Source organism: Salvia splendens, chromosome 3 (assembly GCF_004379255.2).
Source record: "Salvia splendens isolate huo1 chromosome 3, SspV2, whole genome shotgun sequence".
In the NCBI taxonomy this organism is placed as follows: domain Eukaryota; kingdom Viridiplantae; phylum Streptophyta; class Magnoliopsida; order Lamiales; family Lamiaceae; genus Salvia; species Salvia splendens.
In genome coordinates, this window is record NC_056034.1 from 13,638,618 (window position 1) to 13,661,072 (window position 22,455).

The 22,455-nt window shown below is 40.2% G+C and overlaps 2 protein-coding genes across 2 annotated transcripts; both read left to right on the top strand.

Moving 5' to 3' along the window:
* The first annotated feature begins 2,720 nt into the window (after positions 1-2,720).
* LOC121796615 (coleoptile phototropism protein 1-like) lies at positions 2,721-5,047 on the top strand. Its single transcript, XM_042195429.1, has 2 exons — positions 2,721-3,386; positions 4,279-5,047. Exons 1-2 carry the CDS (start codon positions 2,721-2,723, stop codon positions 4,744-4,746), a joined length of 1,134 nt encoding a protein of 377 aa, XP_042051363.1. The 3' UTR covers positions 4,747-5,047.
* A 3,133-nt stretch (positions 5,048-8,180) lies between these two features.
* LOC121795078 (pleiotropic drug resistance protein 1-like) lies at positions 8,181-16,898 on the top strand. Its single transcript, XM_042193514.1, has 23 exons — positions 8,181-8,548; positions 8,639-8,759; positions 9,422-9,510; positions 9,590-9,674; positions 9,758-9,917; positions 9,990-10,066; positions 10,132-10,185; positions 10,365-10,455; positions 11,171-11,472; positions 11,851-12,132; positions 12,229-12,545; positions 13,069-13,229; positions 13,308-13,411; positions 13,502-13,664; positions 13,764-13,817; positions 13,895-13,992; positions 14,095-14,427; positions 14,502-14,792; positions 14,880-14,963; positions 15,039-15,400; positions 15,624-15,795; positions 15,879-16,133; positions 16,521-16,898. The coding sequence occupies exons 1-23, from the start codon at positions 8,244-8,246 to the stop codon at positions 16,779-16,781; spliced, it is 4,221 nt and encodes a 1,406-aa protein (XP_042049448.1). The 5' UTR covers positions 8,181-8,243; the 3' UTR covers positions 16,782-16,898.
* Positions 16,899-22,455: the final 5,557 nt, after the last annotated feature.

A 22,455-nucleotide genomic window follows, 5' to 3' on the forward strand; every position in this document is an offset into this window, starting at 1 on the left:
TCCTCTCAAATCCTCTCTATCACTCCAATTTTCATCTTAAATCAACTCAAACAAATGGATCCTTTTGAGCAAATGCGTCAATTAATGGAACAATCACTAGAAGAAGATCGACGACGAGAGGAGGAGGAAGCCGCGCCACCCCCACGACGCTCCCGGAAGTACATCAATCGGAACCGGGAGGAAGCCGCCGCACGGTTAGTACGCGACTACTTCTGCGATAACCTGATTTGGGGAGATACCTACTTCCGTCGCCGTTTCCGCATGAGTAAACCGCTATTTCTCCACATAGCGAATACTTTGGCGGCCCGGGAAGAGTTCTTCCGAGAAGGGTTCGACGCGGTCGGCCGTCCCAGCCACACGACACTGCAGAAATGTACTGCAGCCATCCGTCAGCTTGCGACTGGACAAACGGCCGACATATTCGACGAATACCTCCACATCGGAGACACCACTGGGCGCATGTGCTTGCTCAACTTCTGCAGAGGCGTTCGAGCAGCCTTCAGTGACGAATTTCTCCGGAGGCAAAGCACGGACGATTGTCAGTTCCTCCTCAACCTGCACGAACAAGTGCACGGATTCCCCGGGATGCTTGGCAGTGTCGATTGCATGCACTGGCAATGGAAGAATTGCCTGGTGGCTTGGAGGGGGTCCTACACGAGCGGCCACAAAGGCACCCACCCAACCGTTGTACTCGAGGCCGTTGCCGACTACCGGCTTTGGATCTGGCACGCGTACTTCGGGGTTCCTGGCTCGAACAACGACGTAAACGTGCTCCACCAGTCCGATCTCTTTACCAAAGTTTTGGATGGTAAAGCGCCGGCCATCAACTTCGTCGCCAACAACCGGCTGTATAAAATGGGGTACTATCTCGCCGACGGCATCTACCCGAAGTGGCCGACCTTCGTGAAGACGTGCGACAGGCCTGCGAACCCAAAGCAGACTCTTTTTGCGTAGAAGCAGGAGGCTGCGCGCAAGAATGTGGAGAGGGCGTTAGGGGTTCTCCAAGCGCGATTCAACATCATCAAAGCCCTGGCTCGTTCCTGGTTCATGGAGAGCATGGTCGGCATCATGTATACGTGCATAATCTTGCACAATATGATTGTCCGAGACGAAGGACCCGATGCGGGAAATTGGTTCGACCCCGAATCTCCCGGAAGCTCAACCGCGAGTAGTCCGCCGCGAAGTGGAGCGCATCCGTCTATACAAGAACGGTTGGCTATTCGGGTAAGGACACGCGACTCTAGCGCCCACACCCAACTCCAAGAAGATCTAATTGAGCACACTTGGGAAAACTTTGGCGGAGAAGATTAAATTATGTCATTTTTTATTTTTTTAGAATTTTAATTATGTCTTTTTTTCTTTTCTTTTTTAAGTTTAAGTTGTAATGTTGTTTTAATTTTAATGAATTGTGTTTGTTTAAATTTAATTGGGTTGTAAAAAAAATAAAAAATGAAATTGAATGAATAGTAATTAAGGGACGGAATAAGGGACGGTTAAGGAACGGAGCGTTGCAGGTTTCGTCCCTTAGTTAAGGGATGGAGGAAAAAAGGACAGTGGGGCCCTCAAATAGTAGTTAAGGGACGGTTTAAGGGACGGTATAGAGACAACGTAGTGAATGGTCTAAGCGATACCTGACCAAATCTCGTCATTGACTATACAGTTTATGTAGTGTTTTACACTTTACGAAGCGTAAAAGAACTTTACATAATGATTAAGTGTCGCTGTGCCATGTGGTCTAATTTTTTTTTATCAATATTCGAATCAGATTATTATTAAATTAATAAGAGTAAAAACGACTTTGGTTATTGAGTGTAAGAATATCATATGCTGTAGTTAATCGTACATGTATGTGTTTTTTCTCAATTATGTAGTAATCTTTTTTTAATTTACTACTATGTAATTTTCATTTTTAATGAAATTTTAGTATTTTTCATTATTTAAAAAGTACCCAAATAAAAATAAGAAATAATCAAATAATAATAAAAATAAATGAGAATAGTATTAGTAAATTGTTATTTCTTAATGCTCGAAGCTTGTGAGTGAAAAATTCTAGTAATGCTTAAAAATTGTTATGAGACCCAATAACAGTGTAAGTGAAGTACTATTTCTTAGTCCTGAATGTTGCGAATGACCTTAAATTAGGAAATTATCAAAATTGCAAAATGTATAGTATATTTAAAATTTACCATTTGCAATTGTTTACATGTCGTGAAAAAAATAGAGAGGACAATGGATTTTAATGCAAACTATCCATGAAAAGACATATACCATGGCTTATTCTATTTTGCCTTAGATGGAAAGAGAAAAGACAATGCAAACACCTCATATCATATTACCACCCCTCCTTACAATCTTATCCTTCTCACTCTTACCACCAACGCAAAAAAACAATGATAACTCTCTTCACAATTAAACATCTATTGTAACAATTCACATGTCTTCATAATTGGAATTCATTTATTCATAAATATTCGGTTATTTAAGATTAACTTTGCTGCGAAATTCCTAAGCTTAAATTGATAATTATCCTAAATTAATTTTGTCACATGAGAAAGTCATAACCCAACCCAAGAATAATCTTACATGTCAAATATCAATATCTATAAACTAATAGAAAAATATCCATAAATCTCAGTATTATCTAATCCATCAAACCGAATAATTACTTGGTAACATAGCTATATAAAGCATTTCCATAACACATGTTATCCCCCAACAAAATGCAGTCGAGCCCGAGCCCATCTTCCGGCAAGCAAGCGGCGTTCTCGGACGAATGCTGGTCCGAGGACGCCTCCGACACCGAAAACTTCGTCAAAACCCTCTACCGAATCCGAGGGAAGGGCGTCCGGCCCGACCACATCGCCTCAATCATCACACACTACGCCTCCAAATGCCTCCCCGCCCTAGCCGGCGACGACGACACTCAACCCGCCGCCGGCAGCGGCGCGGCGGCGTCGCGGCGGAAGAAGAGGCGCTTCATCGAGACTCTGGTCGGAATCCTGCCTCAGGAGAAGGACTCCGTCCCCTGCGGCTTCCTGCTGAGGGCAATGCGCGTCGCGGGCGAGGCCGGGACCGAGGCCGGCTGCCGCGAGGAGATCGAGAGGCGCGCCGCGCGGCAGCTCGACCAGGCTCCACTCAAGGAGCTGGCGGCGCTGGACTTCGAGGCGGTGGTGCGGCTGGTGAGGAGGTTCTTGAGCGAGGAGGAAGTTTCTAGAAGCGGGGCGGCGCTTAGCAAAGTGGCTAGGCTCGTCCATAGCTACCTTGCCGAGGCGGCGGTTGATCGGAATCTGACGCTGCCGCAGTTTGTTGCTCTAGCTAGCGCCGTCCCGTGCCATGCACGCGCCACCGATGATGGGATTTATCGCGCCATCGATATATACATCAAAGTAAGCTACCTAATTATGTGGAATATTTGGCCAAATTTGCCGGAACTTTGGTTGAATTCGGGTCTGTCCCTCAATTTTAAAAATTAGCCGGAAAAACAAGAAATTGTATCTAACGTGACTACATATATTTGAGTTTATATCTCACTCTAAATCTTCATGTGTTTGGCAACACACTAAACACACATTTAACCAAGTCGTCAATTTGAGATATCACACACCACATCAACAATATATTACATGCAGACCACCTGGAAATTTCGTTATGGGACAATTCAAAACAATGTGAAATTTAATGATTTTTCCGTTCAATTTTAAAGTTATGGGCCGAATTAGAATTTAACCAAGTTTTATGATTTGTTCTTACATTTACCCTTTATATTTTGTGATTATGTCACAAAATCTTGATTGTACTACATTTTTTTTCTTTTTTTTAGAAACTTCACTTTCTTTTATTGACTTTTTTTAGTGTCATGGCACAAGATTCTCGTATAAAGATTTAACTAGAAAATGAAATACAGTGGTACTACTTATATGTTACATACCTTTCAAGGATAGATAGGAAGTGTGTACTATATTTAGGAATAAACCTTTAAACTAGATAGACAAAATGGTACTATATAAAGTATTTATGCACTAATTAAGATGGATTGAAAACTTAAGATATCCTAAAACCTTGACTATTTACATAATGTATGATTGATAATATATCCAATTGATAATGCTAGAATTACAGAATTGCAATGAAGATAAAAATTATGGTGCAGTAAATCAAAGAGACGTCTATTCGGATTTGGGACTGATATTATACATGCATAATTAAGTATTTATACATATTTTTTTCAGTACTAAAATTTGTTCAATTGCAAGGATCATAAAAATGAAATTTGTGCAGGCACACCCAGGATTGTCAAAGCAAGAGAGAAAGAATCTATGCATGTTAATGGAGAGCAGAAAGCTATCGACAGAGGCATGCCTCCACGCGGCTCAAAACGAGAGGCTCCCGGTCCGGGCGGTCATCCGGGTGCTCCTGTCCGAGCAGGACAAGCTGAGCAGACACATCGACTGGAGCGGGTCCCTGGCCGGGCCTCGCATCCCGGGAGTGGGGTTAGCCGCTCCAGTCCGGTGCCTCTCGAAGCGCGAGGTGAGGCAGCAGATAGAGATGAGGAGGCTCAAGGAGGATGTGGCCATTCTACAGAGGCAGTGCCTGATCATGGAGAGGCAGATTGAGAAGTTGTTGGAGAAAAAGAAGGGATATTTCAGCTGGAAGAGGCTCGGTGGCGCCGTGTTCAAGGCGAGTAAGATCGGCGAAACTGTTGTCGGAGCGAGTTCGCCCTTTCACAGTGGCGGATCCAGAACATAACCTTTTCTTGGGGGACAGATCAAGAGAGGAGAGAAGGAAAATGATTTTTTTTTATTTACTCTAACTAGGGGTAAAATTGTTATTTTTCTATGCAGGTTAAGAAACATAAAACAATCTCGTTTGACAGTTTACTCTTCGTTTTTCCTTTGGGGGTTATGCCGTTTCCAGCTGACCCAATATGGAAAAACTAGGCCGTCTTAATGGGCCGGGAAGCGAATGATCTAAAGTTGTCGAGGCCCTTGTTAGTAAAGTTGCATACTTTGTTCAATTGTTCAATCGCATACTCATAAGTTCATAACAATCTCATACTTTGCACTCTTTCGTAGACTAATTAATTACGATTATTAACATAAAAACAAACTACGATTATTAACAACGTACGTATATTACTTAGAAATAGAATGGGGATGTGTTAGTCAATTTTTAGGATATTTCTTGTTAAGTCTTGCATAAGAATCTATATTAGCACTTTTCACTATATTTGTTTTTTCGTTTCTTTTTTGAAAGCACCAACTTGAGTGTAAAAAAAAGCATATGCATGACAATATACAATAAGATAATATTGTGATAATATTCAATTGTCAATAAAAGTGGAGTAAAAAATGGTAAAAAAGTAGTATATATCAAAAACAGAATATATTGAGTCTAGGTTTTTGTTTCGGTTTTATTTAAAAAGAATGTATTGAGAGTTTTAAAATTATAACTATAGTCTATAGTTATTACTTTTGTTAAAAAAATTTCATATTTTATATATATATATATATATATATAATATATATATATATATATATATATATATTAAGTTATCATCATTATCTATTTATCATATTAATTTTTCAATCCATAACGAATCATTTTCTTGATCTAACTAGAACTATGCATTTGTAGGTAAACTACAGTATTTCCTATCTAGCTATATACATATATTAAGTTCAATAAAGCTATATACATATATTAAATATATCAATCCACTCTAGATTACCCAAAATATGATTCTCTAAAAATTTTAGGGACTGCGTGGAACAACCTACGAGCACAAATATTAATCCAAATTAAATATTAGTAGTAGTCCATTACCAATCCTATATATACAGATACTAATCCAAATTAAGTATTCATAGTTGTCCATTATCACTCCTACATATAGTTACAGATTACTATTTACTACTATCTACTTTGTTGTCCATTATTAAATCATGTGGTTGTGATAAACATTACAGACATATATAGGGATAATTAATAGCAATTCTTGATAAAAACACATATATATAATTGTAATTTATCTGTAGAAATTTATGTATATTTATAATTATTATAGACATTTATAATTAATTACAATTACACAAATTTATAATGAATTACTACAATTATAATATTAACCCTATGTGTATCATGTATGTAATGTATATCACACTCTTTTACAATTATAACTTGTATAGTAACAATTAGGCACTTAGATTTTATTTTGTTAGGTTCTTGCTTTCCTTTTGTGCGATCAAAGAGATAACTAGACCGCCGGTTTCTACTAACAAGAATAGAAAATTTATCATAATGGCTTCCACTAAATAGTCTCATCCTTGTCTTAAATGTTGAGTGCTTATTCAGAAAAACAAAAAAAGGATAGTGAAATCAAACAACAATAACTAACCATAATGAAGTTGCTTCATTGTATTAGCCCCTAACTAATATAGACTCAAAAATTTCCCAGTTCTAGGACAGGGACAGACGCAGGACTTTCTATCTACAAATAAATACTACTACTAACTAATTACAAAGCTGTTTAAGGCTATACCTATGGAAAAATGTGAATATCAAATTTGATTTAATTTATAGTCATTAAAAGAAAATTGGATGTTTTTTTTAAGTCAGTTATGTAAATTATTAGTATCAAACTATTGATTTTTATTCTGATTTCGCAACTAGTGAAGATTATAGTGCTCGTATGTCTTAATATAAATGATACGAACGGGAGGTCCAAGGCCAAAGCGGACGCGACCACGACTCCCCTTAGGCTGCCCGGAAGGCCCGTCACGAGATCCATGAGACAAAAGCTTTGGGAGGACGTTTCAAAGTTCATCCGGAGGGCAATGGAGGAGGGAGACGGAACACCCGATCGGGCGAATCCACCCCTCCAAAATGCCAGATCGAGCGTTTGTGCGTTGAGTGTCGTCCACGTTCCAGAGAGTTCGCCCGGTCGGGCGAACTCACCATCCCAAAACGCCCGACCGGGCGTTTGACAAAGCAACGGCAGAGTCTAGAGAGTTCGCCCGGCCAGACGATTTCACATGTCCAAAACGGGCGTTTTAACTATTTTAGCCGAATTTCTTGTTTTTTCAACCCTTTTCTTGGGATTCCAACCCTAGCTATAAATACTATTTTGTAAGACTTTTTGTTGGCAGACTTTGATGAATGATATTTTAAAGACTCATTTGAGAGCATCTCCCTTTTGAGATTTTTATCCAAATTCCCACATGTAGTTTGCTTGGTTTATGTTCATTAGACTAGATCAAGTATAAGTATGCATTTATGGTAGTTTAGTCATGAATGTGGAGCCAATGAAGTGTTTGCTTTGAGTGAAAGTAGCCTAGGGTTGCCCACATCTTCTTGTGGGAGGTCATAGGTCCCCAAAGAGGATTCCTCCCTCTTTACACCCTTCTTCCTTTTCTAACCTCTCCACCAAACTCCTTTTTGAGCCTAGTTTTTGTGGTTAGCTCAACCTATCATTTTTATCTTAACTAAAAAAATTGGAGTCAAACACTATTTTGGGTATTTCTTGGGCACATGGAAGGATTCTCTCACAAGAACCCTTATCATTAAACCTAATTAACCAATGAAATTATTTAATGCAGTACTCTCTTAGTCCAATTGAAGATGACTCACTTTCATTTTTGGTTTGTCCCAACCAAGATGACTCATTACTAAAAATAGAAACATTTTTATCTCTTCTTTATTCCATTTCTCTTACTTTATTCTAAGCTAGTTTCAGTTTTCTTTTAACACCGATGTGGGGCAGTTATATGTTATTTTTCTAGTTTCAATTGCCAACACCCTCCCTCAAACCCCAACTTGAAGGGGTTGGACTTTTTTTCTGATCGATTGGACAACTGGCCCAATTTTCAGCCCAGATATACTGCTGGGTCAGTTAAATATGACCCACAGTCGGTGACCCGCTCTGATACCATGATAGAAATCCATGGGTTCCATCCTAAAACCAATTGATGATAGGAGGAGTGGCCCATGTGATTTATATACTAGTTTCAGTTTTCTTTTAACACCGATGTGAGATAGTTATATGTTATTTTTCTAGTTTCAATTGCCAACATGCAAACCAGAATTTGACGAAAATTTAGGAGTTTAGAGGCATATTACCCAAAGAGAATATATAAATATATATCCTTCCCTAATTAAGATTAGACGTTTACAACAGAGCCACGTCTTTTCCTTCTATATTTGCATGACAATCTTGTTTGTATCTTGAAAAAGGTTGAGAGAGAGAAATGGAGATCAGCAACAGCTTGAGAAGAACTTCATCGGCATGGAGGAGCAGCCGGCTGGAGATGTTCTCTCAGTCGTCGCGAGACGAAGACGACGAAGAAGCTCTGAAGTGGGCTGCCCTTGAGAAGCTCCCCACGTTCGATCGTTTAAGGAGAGGCATCTTGCTCGGGTCACGGGGCGGGGCCAACGAGGTTGAAGTGGCTGATATCGGGTACCAAGAGAGGGCGAAGCTGGTCGACCGGCTTGTTAAGGTAGCGGAGGAAGACAACGAGAAGTTCTTGATGAAGTTCAAGAACAGAATAGACAGGTAGATGATGGCTTAGTTGAGGCTTCATTTGTTTTCATTTTGTGTTTTTGTTTGGTGTTTTGTTGATATGTTATTATCTGTTTGTTGCAGAGTGGGGATTGATTTGCCGACAGTTGAGGTTAGGTTCGAGAATGTTAAGATTGAAGCAGAAGCTTATGTTGGAAGTAGGGCTCTGCCTACTTTCCTCAACTTCTTCATCAATATTGCTGAGGTATGTGTATGATTTTCTAAGTATGTTACAAATCCAGTGCAAATAGATTGTGTTTAATTGTATCTCTTGATAGGATGAGTTGTCTTGTTTGGTCTGAAAAGCAATTTAGTTAAGAGGTTCGACAACTTGGAGTTGTGGCCCACAAGAATGGTGATCTAGGGAAAAAACCAGCCGTGACCAACGATGACGTTAAGTTTTGTTGGTTTTTGTTTTCGAGGGTGCTCGACAATGGGCCCGCCTCGTGCTCGCTTCGTCTTTCTTTCCTAGTTGTATAGATAGTACCATTTGCGGGTCTGTCTGTTTGATTTCTTTTTTTTTTAATGTTGAGTAGTGAGTTTATGATTGGACTTGTTATGAAACAAGTGATGTTCTATCATTGATATGCATAGGTTGGGGTCGCCTAACCCCCACCTTTGGTGTTTCCAAAAAAAAGACCAACGAGGGTGATAATAGGGAGCCAACTCGGAGTGGGGAAGAAGCCATCCATGACCAATGATATTGCCTCATGTTACATAGACCAAACAGGGGAATACATTCCAAAAGATTAGCCTATTAGGAGAGAGAACCTTACACAATTGATGATCTATAAACCCCATATAATATATGTTGCACAAATTGAACATCTTGGGGAAACTTTGTAACGGATTTTTTGTGTGTTGAAGGACTTCTTGAACTCTCTTCATATCCTCCCCAGCGAAAAGAGGCCCTTGACAATCCTAGACAACATCAGTGGAGTCTTGAAGCCTAGCCGGTAATAACTACTAGTTCATTTATTTGTGAAAATTTTGTTCATATTTCGTGCTTTATTCATTTATTGGTCGTGGGCGCAGTATGACGCTTCTTTTAGGACCTCCGAGTTCCGGAAAAACAACATTATTGTTGGCTTTGGCTGGAATGCTTGATCCTTCTTTAAAGGTAATACAAACATAACCTATGTAACTTTTTTTAATGTTTTTATGCCAAGAAATTAGAATTTAATTGCAATTCATGATGATCAGTTTTCAGGAAGTGTGACATATAATGGACATGGGATGAATGAATTTGTACCTCAAAGAACTGCAGCATACATAAGTCAGTATGATGTACACATGGGAGAATTGACAGTGAGAGAGACATTAGCTTTCTCTGCCAGATGTCAAGGAGTCGGAAGCAATCATGGTTCGTACCGTGTTTTTTTTACACGTTACTATACTGATGATGTCATATTATACACGCGATTTCTATGTGCAGATATGCTGGCGGAATTGTCAAGAAGGGAAAAAGAGGCGAATATTAAGCCTGATCCTGATTTAGATTTTTACATGAAAGTAGGATTTTTATAATTCAAAGTAAATGGATTTTCCTTCATAACTGAATTGTACTAATGTTGTAGGCAGCAGCTACCGAGGGCCAAGAAGCAAATATTGTTACAGATTATATTATTAAGGTAATGACACATGAAAATAGTTTTAAGGGTTTATTTCATGTATGTTCTATAAGAATTGATATATCTAGCTACAGAAACTAGAAATAGTGTTTACTTTTGGTAATATAATGTATAGATTTATAAATTAATATATAAGTTCATTTATTTTATTATGTTAGATGAGATGATTTGTTTTGTAGATATTGGGATTGGATGTTTGTGCTGATACTCTTGTAGGAGATAGCATGATCAGGGGAATTTCTGGTGGGCAGAAAAAACGAGTTACGACAGGTTCGTTTTTATTATTGGTGCGACCCGTTGTGACGAACAAGGTTAAACCTCATGCTGATTTTCAAAGAGCAGGGCAAGACAAAATTTAATCTAACTTAGTGATTATTGCTCCAATTTTTTATACAAATATATTAATTTATAAACATAAGACAGCAAGATTAATTAATACTAATTAATTAGTTATTAATTGAGGTCAAATAAAGTCTAGTAAAATTAATACTACTACTAGTACGTATTTATTGAACCAACTACTAGACTATATAGAAATCAATTTCGACGATTGCATGCCGCCGTTTTCATTACATGCAATTTAAAATGAGTGATCATAATTATGTTAGAAATAAATACTCCATCAGTTAATTTACTACATAATAATTTAGTAAAATATTTAATTCAATTGGAAAAATATAATATTTCTCATGAATTTTACCACACCGAATAAATTTTCATCAATTATGTAACTATTCCAGAACCAGAACATATAATTAATTAATTCCGTTTCGAAATAGGTAAATATGTTGTGTTTTTAGGTATGAAGTTGTTTATACTTTATACAAGTAATAATCGAATAAAATATAAATAAAAAACTGCGTGCTTTGTGTGAAAGCACGCCAAGAAAGGCCGGGTACCCTCACGTGATATTTGCGTTAATGAGAAGTGAAATACATGCGACGTTGCTAATACTCTTGTACAATTTTATCTCGAAATAATGCAGGGGAGATGCTGGTGGGACCGGCTAAAGCGCTATTCATGGACGAGATATCGACCGGGTTGGACAGTTCGACTACTTACCAAGTGGTGAACTCGATCAGACAATCCGTCCACATTCTCAAAGGCACAATCCTCATGTCACTCCTGCAGCCCGAACCCGAAACCTACAACCTCTTTGACGACATCATTCTCATCTCCGAAGGCCATCTTGTCTACCAAGGCCCCCGCCACCACGTCCTCGAGTTCTTCGAATCCATGGGCTTCAAATGCCCCGAACGAAAAGGGGCCGCAGATTTCTTGCAAGAAGTATGCCCATTTCTCCATCTTTACGTTCACACTACTTTAAGTACCGCTCTCAAATTTTGGGTAATTTGTTTTAATCGTTGTGCAATTCCCTATCATCAAGTCGAAATTTTAAAAAATTACTGTTTTTGATTTCCAAACTAAAAAAAATAAGAATATATAGTCCCTATCAAATTAAAACAATTTTTTTGCAGTCATAACTGTAGAAAGGGTAAGAGGCTTAAGCCCCTAGAGTCTAATTTTTTTCAAATTTTCTCTTTCATAGACTTTTCAAAATTATGTAAATTGTTAGGTAAAAGCCTCTAAAAAATTATTATTGAATAAATTTTAGAAAACATACACCTACCAATATTTTTTTCTACGTCCGCTCCATAACTGCAGGTGACATCAAAGAAGGATCAACAACAGTACTGGGCAGAGGCCGAGAAGCCATATCGATACATCACGGTGAGAGAGTTTGCGGAAGCGTTCAAATCGTTCCACGTGGGCCTTCAGCTGGCGTCGGATCTCGCCACTCCTTACGACAAGAGCAAGAGCCACCCGGCCGCCCTCACCACCAAGAACTACGGCGTCAGCAAGATGGAGCTGCTCAAAGCCTGCGCCGCCAGAGAGATCCTCTTGATGAAGAGGAACTCCTTCCTTTACACATTCAAGCTCACCCAAGTCAGTTTTTTTTAAAAATGTTTTTATGATTGGGGGTGCTGCAGCCCACCCAAGCACCCGTTGGAGATATTGATGGTGCTTTTGCTCCTTTGTCAGCTTAGCGTGATGGCTCTGATCGCGATGACGCTCTACATTCGACCGAAGATGGACAAGGATAACTTGACGGATGGGAGGATATTCGCGGGATCGTTGTTCTACTCCATCACCACCGTCACGTTTAATGGAATGGCTGAGATCGCCATGACCATCCAGAAGCTTCCGGTCTTTTACAAGCAGAGGAACTTCTACTTTTTTCCGGCGTGGACGTATTCGCTTCCCTTGTGGCTCGTTAGCATTCCTGTCAGCGTCGTCGAAGTCTTCTCATTCACTGTCTTGACTTATTATGAAATCGGATACGATCCCAATGTTGGAAGGTAACAATACCCATAAACCGAATATTCGATCCGAACCAAACTAAAATTTAAACTTCGGTTTGTTTTTTATGGATCTCGGTACGATTTGGTTTTATTTTTGGCCAATTTTGATTTTTTGGTTCGGTTCGATTCGGATATATAAAACAAAAATATTGAAAAATTAAATTAAATTTTAATATTATATATAATCTGTTATACCTAAAATAAACTCTACTATTGTTTGTTTATATTAACAGATGTTATGATATTTATATTCTATGGAAATTTTAAATTGTTTGGATTAATGGATATGTTAATTATCGAATTTTTATTATATTTATTTTAGAAATATTTTTGCAAGTTGGATTTTTCATCAGTTTTTGGAGTTTAGATTTTGGTTTCAGTTTTTCGGATAATTCGGTTCGATTCAACTTTAATATTTTAAAAATTAGTTTTTCGATTCATTTTAGGCCAAAAACCAGACTGAAAATTGAATGCACACCCGTATTATTGAAACGCTGAATCAATGTTGGATGTATGGCAGATTTGTCAAGTATTATCTGGTGCTGTTATTCCAGATGCAAGCAGCTTCGTCCATGTTCAAAGTGATCGGGGCGGTGGGGAGGAACATGATCATAGCGAACACGTACGGGTTCTTCGTGCTGCTCATGATGTTCGCCATGAGCGGCTTTGTCCTTGCCCGGAGTATGTAAATTACCTCATTCTCGTATTTGATCAAATAGGAATAAAAATATGAAATTTTATCAATCCTTTCTTATGCAGAGAGTGTGAAGAAGTGGTGGTTGTGGGGATATTATGCTTCCCCTATGATGTATGGAGACAATGCCATCATTGTGAATGAGTTTAGAGGCCACAGCTGGAAACATGTGTGTTTTTTTCTTGATCATGAGTGTGTGTGTTTGTTTGTTTGTTGAACTGTGGATGTGATGGTTGATCTGTTTTTTTTGTATTGACAGGCTTCTCCCGAGGCGAATGTGACGCGTTCTTTGGGTGTCGCGGTTATAGAGTCGATTGGCTACTTCCCGGGCTCGTACTGGTACTGGATCGGAATAGGTGCATTGATTGGCATGATTCTGTTGTTCAATGTCCTGTCCACTCTTGCTCTTACCTATCTCAACCGTGAGTAAATCTTTTGGTTTTTTGTTGATACTATGATTTGGTGTGTTTGGAAAAATTGGAAGGATTTTGGGTGACATATTGTTGATGATGTGGTGACAGCTTTGAGAAAAACAGTTGCTATGATAAGTGAAGATGATAATGAGATATCAATTGGTAAGTTTTAGCATTATAGAATGATTTAGTAACTCAATTTGTTTGTAAATATGTTCACTTGAGTTAAAATGATGCAGAGAGGGAAGATGAGAGAAGACATGGAAATGTGGTTCTTCCCTTTGAACCACACTCCATAGCATTTGACAATGTCAAGTACTCTGTAGACATGCCACAGGTACTCGATAAGTCAGATTCGAGATTCAAGTACTCTGAAGACATGCCACATGGCCAAAAAAATCGATTATTTATATAGTTCACTCTTTGAAATAAAATGTAGGAAATGAAGAATCAAGGGGTGAGTGAGGATAGACTAGTCCTCCTCAAGGAGGTAAGTGGCGCTTTCCGGCCAGGCGTCCTGACCGCTCTAATGGGCGTCAGTGGTGCCGGGAAAACTACGCTCATGGACGTGTTGGCCGGCCGGAAAACAAGTGGCTATATCGAGGGAAGTATCACCGTGTCCGGATATCCCAAACGACAGGAGACATTCGCTCGGATATCAGGATACTGCGAGCAGACCGACATCCATTCGCCCTGTGTCACGGTTTACGAGTCCTTACTTTTTTCGGCTTGGTTGCGCCTGCACCAAGACGTGGATGATGAAACCAGAAAGGTTCGGACACGTATTGAACTTATCTGATCATGTAACCTTTTGATATTCAATCGTTTGCCATATTGTGGTGTCAGGCGTTTGTGGAGAATGTGATGGAGCTCGTGGAGCTGACTACATTGAGAGACGGGCTGGTCGGGCTACCTGGTGTGAGCGGTCTTTCGACAGAGCAGCGGAAGAGGCTGACCATAGCCGTGGAGCTGGTGGCGAACCCTTCTATAATATTCATGGATGAGCCGACTTCTGGACTGGACGCTAGAGCTGCGCAGATTGTGATGAGAACGGTCAGGAACACGGTCGACACGGGTAGGACCGTGGTCTGCACCATTCATCAGCCCAGCATTGATATATTTGAAGCTTTTGATGAGGTGAGACTTTGTTTTTTACACTAGTAATACTTGAATCCTTTTCCATTTTATTGATTGTTACATAGTTTTGATGGGAAAGTTTTGCAGTTGTTCTTGATGAAGCGAGGGGGACAAGAGATCTATGTAGGACCAGTCGGGCGGCAATCCTCCCAATTGATCCACTACTTTGAGGTGGAACTAAATTTCGTAATTTAAATGACTATTATCTTTAGTTTAAAAAAAATGTTTTGAGCTATTAAAATCCAGGCAATTGCGGGAGTTGCGAAAATTAGGGCCGACTATAATCCAGCTGCCTGGATGCTTGAAGTGTCATCTTCGGCCCAAGAAAGTGCGTTGGGCGTAGATTTTGCGGAGCTTTATAGAAACTCTGAACTTTATAGGAGAAACAAAGGTCTGATTAGCGAGCTGAGCACCCCGCGTCCGGGCACAAACGACCTACACTTCGCAACGCAGTTTGCTCAGCCTTTCTGGACTCAGTGTGTGGCCTGCCTGTGGAAGCAACACTGGTCCTATTGGCGTAACCCTCTCTACTCCGCCGTACGGATCATGTACACTGCCTTCCTTGCCATCATGTTCGGATCCATGTTTTGGAATCTCGGTGACAAAAAGTAAGAAAACATAACAAACACATTTTGCGGCCCCGCAATATTTGTTTTCTTCTTATACAAGTAAAATTGCCAAAATTTTGGTATTTGTGCCAAATATATCTAAATTATAGAAAAATTAACTTATTAAAATTAATAAAATACATCCCCTGTTGGAATTAATTTTTTTCACCCTGCTCGTTACATTGCAACACTAATCAAATGTTGACCATGTATGGGCGTGTAGGGATTCTCAGCAGCACATATTCAACGCCATGGGGTCGATGTATGCCGCGGTCTTTTTCCTCGGAGCCCAGCTAGCGTCGTCCGTGCAGCCGGTGGTGGCAGTGGAACGGACCGTCTTTTACCGCGAGAGGGCTGCAGGGCTGTACTCCGCCCTCCCCTACGCCTTCGGACAGGTGCCACATCGTTTAATCATAGTTAGATTCTGATTAATCAATGATGTTGTTGTTGTTGTTGTTTAATCTCAATTTTTTTGCAGGCTGTGATAGAGATACCTTATTGTTTCATCCAAGCGATTGTGTACGGAACCATAGTTTATGCAATGATCGGATTTGATTGGACGGCAAAGAAGTACTTTTGGTATATATACTTCATGTTCTTCACACTCGTCTACTTCACCTACTATGGCATGATGGCGGTGGCGCTCACGCCCGACGAGAACATTGCCAACATCGTCTCCTACTCATTCTACGCGCTCTGGAACCTCTTCTCCGGATTCATCATCCCTCGACCCGTGAGTTCGAATTTCACTAATACTTATTATGATGATTTAGTACTTAAACAAACAAATTTTTGTCGACTTGCTCTGATATTATGTTAGAAAGTAAACTCATTTAACTTTTAATGCTATTCAAATATGGAAAGATGTTATTACAAATTTATAATACCTCTGTTAAAAAAAATCTTTCTTTTTACCATTTTAGTCTTTTCATGAATAATAGGCCCTTATGTTTTTATAATTACTACTTCATAATATATCAATTTATTTATCACTTATATCATATAAGCATATATTTTTATTAATAATATTTTAAAGGGAAAACTTGTTTTCTACTCACAATACTTTAGTAAATTTTTTACTAATATTCTGTGGGATAACATTTTATGTACTTTTTAATAGAGAACACCGGGGTGGTGGAGATGGTACCATTGGGCGAATCCCGTGGCGTGGACATTGTACGGTTTGATTGTGTCGCAGTATGGTGAAGAGATGGACGTGTTGGAAGACACGCATGTGACTGTCCGACGTTTTCTGAGAAGTTATTTTGGATTCCGACACGAGTTTATCGGAGCCGTGGCTGCCATGGTTGCCGGATTTGGAATTGTTTTTGGTGTGATATTTGCTTTTGCTATAAAGGTGTTCAATTTCCAGAAAAGGTAGGGTATATGTTGGAATATACTCCATGGGATGTATTCATATCATTACACTAAATATTGTTTAAACAGAAAACAAATCTCAACCTTTCATTTTGTCAATCTAAGGGCCGATATTATAGCAGATCTTATTTAATTTAATTCATTAAAAATAAGTGAAAGGTTAAATTTGGAACATCATAAACCTATGGTTATTTTTTCCCCATGATTCTCTCCCACCTGGACGTGTATTTCTGGATATTATTTTCTGAATTCATTGCCGCTAATAATCGCAATCCTTGATAAAAAAAAATATACACGCAATTGGACGACCTTCACGCTAGTTTTCGACTTGTCTGACAATTCAACGGCGGCGAATGAGTTATTTGCAGGGTTTTGTTTGAATCGTCTTCTAGTATCGACAATGGAAGAAGGTAATATCGTTGTAGTATAATCAGTTTGCAATCGTGATAAACTCTCCACTGTTGTCATCGTTTTTTTGTTGTTATTCAGCAAATTTTTATTTATATCGCATTTGGTATTTGTGTTCTTTTGTGAAAACTCGATTTCAATATTGGTTGTTGTTTTTAATTATTTTTCATGATTTCATGTACTGAATGATTGGAATGTAAAAATCACGGATTAAATATGTCCGGTCAATGGATTTTGACCAAATAATAAATGTGACGAAACATTTAATTTTGTGAAATTAAATGACATAGCGTCGATCTACATTTTACGTAGATAAATGTAGTATATTCACTTTCTCAAATCCGATTTCCGGTGAGTGAGAAATAGTGGATTAAAGTTGGGCATAATTAGCTTTTAATTAAAGCTTGGAGTTGGAGCTTAGGGAATAATTAACTAGTATTAATTATCCCACATTGGAGGATTAACACATCTTTTAATGTGCTTAAATTAAGTGCCTTTATGTTACTTAATAATTATAGTGGACCAAGATGGATGAAAGAGCCCACACGCGCGCCGCCGCCCGCCCGCCCGAGCCCGAGCCCGTGCTCGCGCTCGCGGTCGCGGGCCTCGGGCCCAGGCCCGATCCCGATCCCGATCTCGATCTTGATCTTGATCTTGGACTTGGACTTGGACTTGGACTTGGACTTGGATCTTGGCAATTGGTCTTTGGGCTTGGTGCTTGGCCGAGAGCACTACCGGGGCGTCTCTCGTCTTGCGGGAAGAGGCCTCCTCGACTCGGCTATCATACCATACTGGTTTAGTTGCTTCATTTTTTAAGTTGTAATTTCAGTTCAGTTCTTTCTTCTGTATTCCTTCTTTTGGGTTGTATTACGCCCAGTTTTGCTATCTTGTAATCCAGAAGCCAACAATCGCAAGACGAGATAACTTTCCTTTGAAGGAATTTGGACCACTAAACTGAACTAAAACTTTCGAAACTTTAAATACCTTTGCTGGAGATGACGACTGAATCCAACACCGCTGCTGCCACCACCACCATCGCCATTTCCTCCTCCATGGCGACCACTGGACCTGTCGACACTTCATCGATTCCGTCGATGATGCCAACCCCTGGGTTCTATCCATCTTCATCAACAACCCCTTGGGTGTATGTTAACACCCATGGGCTCACTGGTGGATCCACCTCGAGTGGATTGGTTGGTTCCACTTTTAGTGGTTCATTCGGATCCTTTAATGGATTGAGTGCTGGGGCCTTCGGGTCTCACACGAATGCTGGGGCCTTCGGGTCTCATGCGGGTGCTAACCCCTTCGGGGATAATGCGACCATGGGGGGCTCTATGCCCAACATGAATGGTGGGGGCTCTATGCCCAACCACGTTGTTGGCTCCTTCGGGGGCAACGGAATTGGTTCCTTCCATGGACCAAGTTCGGCACCTTTGGCACCAAGAATGATGCCACCTGCCGAGAAACCACCCAAGTTTGGAGGATCTGACTTCAAGAGGTGGTACCAAAAGATGTTGTTCTACTTGACAACATTGGGCGTCGCCAACTTTCTCACTGAAAACGAGCCGCCCGCGCCAAGCGACCAAGAGACTAGGCTCGAAGTCATGGCGGACTATGAAGCTTGGAGAAAAGGGGATTATCTATGTAAAAATTTTATTTTAAGTGCATTAGATGATAGCCTCTACAATGTATACTCCAATATAACCACATCTAAACAAATGTGGGAAAACCTAGAAAAGAAGTATAGCATAGATAATGCTGCAGGGACGGAACAAGTTGTAGCTTCCAAATTTATGGACTACAAGATGGTCGATTCTCGACCCGTCATGGAGCAAGTCCAAGAGCTCCAAATGATCATCCACTCATTAGTGGCTGAAGGGATGACCTTGCCCGACAAATTCCTAAGGTGCACGATCATTGACAAGCTCCCTCCCAGTTGGAAGACTTCAAGAGTTATCTCAAGCACAAGCGAAAGCAGATGACCCTTGAAGATTTGATCGTGAAATTGCGCATTGAGGCTGATGTGCGCAAAAGCGACCAAAAGGCTAAGGGCTTCACCCCACTTGAAGCCAAAGCCAATCTGTTGGAGCGGGGCGGTCCCTCCAACAAACGCCCTCGCCCCAACCGTCCAAGCGACAAAGGGAAGGGAAAGCAGTCTTCAAAGAAGTTTGAAGGCGACTGCTACAAATGTGGCAAACAAGGCCACTTTGCTATAGACTGCCGCAGCAAGAAGAAGAAGCCGGCTGCCCACGTCGTTGAGAAGGAGTTCAAGGAATGGGATGAAAACGACCTCATTGCTGTGGTCATCGAAGAGGTTAACCTTGTGGATAACAAGGGTGGCTGGTACATCGACACCGGCGCTACTGCTCATGTCTGCTCAGATAGGAGCAAGTTTGCCTCCTACACTGCTGCTGAAGGGAGGAAGATCAACATGGGGAATCAAGCATCGTCCGAAGTCCTCGGCGTTGGTAACGTGATTCTCATGATGACGTCTGGCGTCACGATCACTTTGAAGGATGTGCTGCATGTCCCGGACATCCGCAAGAACCTAGTGTCAGGATCAATACTAGTTAATAAGAGGTTTAAACTTGTATTTGAGTCTGATAGGTTTACTTTGTATAAGTTTGGAAAATCCCTCGGAAAAGGTTATGTAACCAATGGGCTTTTCAAGCTTAGTGTGGCAACTCGCAGTGTTGCAAAGCCTTTGACTAATAAAAATAAAGCATCTACTTCCTCTTACTTGACTGAGTGTTCAAATTTGTGGCATTGTAGATTGGGACATGTAAATTCAAAAGTCATTAAAAGATTAATAAATTTAGATTTACTAAAGGCTAATGGATTGGATATCCAAGATAAATGTGAAATTTGTCTTGAAGCAAAAATGACTAAGTTGCCGTTTCACTCGGTTGAACGAAGCACAAAACCCCTTTAATTAATTCACACGGACGTATGTGATTTAAAGATGGTGAAAACTAGAGGTGGTAAAAAGTACTTTATCACTTTCATAGATGATTGCACAAGGTATTGCTACATTTATCTTTTAAGAAGTAAAGATGAAGCAATAGAAGCGTTCAAAAGTTATAAGAACGAAGTTGAGAATCAACTTGGTTGTAAAATCAAAACGATTCGAAGCGATAGAGGAGGCGAATATGTAACCCCGTTTGAGGAATTATGCAACGAAAGTGGTATAATCCATCAAACGACTGCACCATATTCACCACAATCTAATGGTGTTGCAGAACGCAAAAATCGAACTCTAAAAGAGATGATGAATGCACTGCTTCTAACTTCAGGATTACCACATAACATGTGGGGGGAAGCTGTTTTGACAGCCAACTACATCTTGAATAAGATCCCTCTCAAAGGAAAAGATGTCACTCCTTATGAGTTGTGGAAGGGAAGGAAGCCATCCTACAAATACCTCAAAGTGTGGGGGTGTTTGGCAAAGGTGATGGTTCCTCCGCCCAAAGAAGTTACAATCGGACCTAAGACGGTTGATTGCATCTTCATTGGATATGCACTTAACAGTAGTGCATATCAATTTGTTGTTCACAAGTCTGAAATATCGACTATCACAGTAGGAACAACAATTGAGTCGAGGAATGCTGTATTTCTCGAAAATACATTTCCTTGCAAAGACAAGGAAAAAGTCTCAACCAATTCTGAGACAAGAATTGAAGAAGCCACTAGTTCTAAACCAGTGGAAGAAGAAGCCACTAGTTCTAAATCAGCGGATGCGGAACCTGAATCGCGCAAGCGTGCAAGGCCCGATCCAAAAGATACAGTACTAAGACGTGGTAATAGAGTCAGAACACCAAAAACTTTTGGTCCTGACTTCATTGCTTTCATGTTGGATGAAGAACCAACATCGATAAAAGTAGCCTTTGCTGGCCCAGACGGGCTGCATTGGAGAGAAGCTGTTCAAAGTGAAATTGATTCAATTTTGCTAAACCACACTTGGGTGTTGGTAGATCTACCTGAAGGTGCGAAACCTCTAGGTTGCAAATGGGTACTTAAAAGGAAATTTAAGGCCGATGGAACAGTAGATAAGTATAAAGCCCGATTAGTAGTAAAGAGTTTTAAACAAAAGGAAGGACATGACTTCTTCGATACATATTCACCTGTAACAAGGATTACATCTATCCGAGTGCTTCTCGCTATTGCTGCATTGCACAATCTTGAGATTCATCAAATGAATGTAAAGACCGCGTTTCTAAATGGTGAATTAGAAGATGAAATATATATGGAGCAACCCGAAGGGTTTGTAGTACCTGGACAAGAGAAAAAGGTATGCAAGCTCGTAAAGTCTCTATATGGATTGAAACAAGCGCCATTGCAGTGGCACTTGAAGTTTGATAATGTGATGTTATCAAATGGGTTTAAAATCAACGAGTGTGACAAATGTGTCTACATCAAGAGCACTAATAACGGCCATGTTATAGTATGTCTATACGTTGATGATATGTTAATCTTGGGTAGTAACACTCAAGTAATTAACGATACAAAGGCCATGTTAAAGAGAAACTTTGACATGAAAGACATGGGTCTAGCCGATGTAATTCTTGGAATGAAGATTCTGAGAACGTCTGATGGAATCATCTTAACACAATCTCATTATGTTGAGAAGATATTGAATAAATTCAAGGCCTATGATGGCCCGCCAGTTAAGACTCCAATTGAACTCGACGTTCACTTGAGCAAAAACAAAGGCGAGCCTGTTGCACAAGAAGAGTATGCACGGGTCATCGGGTGCATTATGTACTTGACTAATTGCACTCGACCTGACATTGCTTGTGCCGTGAACAAGTTGAGTCGTTACACGAGCAATCCAAGCAAAGAGCATTGGAGAGTTCTTGTGAGGGTTTTGAGATATTTAAAACATACTCAAAATCTTGGGCTACACTTCTCGAGATACCCCCCGGTACTTGAAGGGTACTGTGATGCCAATTGGATATCAGATAATAGAGACTCACTTTCAACAAGTGGATACGTCTTTACTATTGGGGGTGGTGCTGTATCGTGGAAATCCACAAAACAGACATGTATAGCCCGATCAACAATGGAATCGGAGGTCATTGCCTTAGATAAGGCGGGTGAGGAAGCCGAGTGGCTTAAGAACTTCCTTGAAGATATTCCATGTTAGTCTAAGCCAGTGCCACCAGTGCTGATCCACTGCGATAGCCAAGCAGCTATTGGAAGGGCAAACAATGGCTTCTATAATGGTAAGTCTCGACATATACGTCGACAACATAACACCGTGAGATATTTGA

Coding starts and splice junctions, on each gene's coding strand:
- LOC121796615 (XM_042195429.1), top strand. CDS start 2,721: ATGCAGTCGAGCCCGAGCCCATCTTCCGGCAAGCAAGCGGCGTTCTCG. Junction 3,387..4,278: donor CCATCGATATATACATCAAA/GTAAGCTACCTA, acceptor AAATTTGTGCAG/GCACACCCAGGATTGTCAAA.
- LOC121795078 (XM_042193514.1), top strand. CDS start 8,244: ATGGAGATCAGCAACAGCTTGAGAAGAACTTCATCGGCATGGAGGAGC. Junction 13,665..13,763: donor TGCTCTTACCTATCTCAACC/GTGAGTAAATCT, acceptor ATGTGGTGACAG/CTTTGAGAAAAACAGTTGCT. Junction 13,993..14,094: donor ACTCTGTAGACATGCCACAG/GTACTCGATAAG, acceptor AATAAAATGTAG/GAAATGAAGAATCAAGGGGT.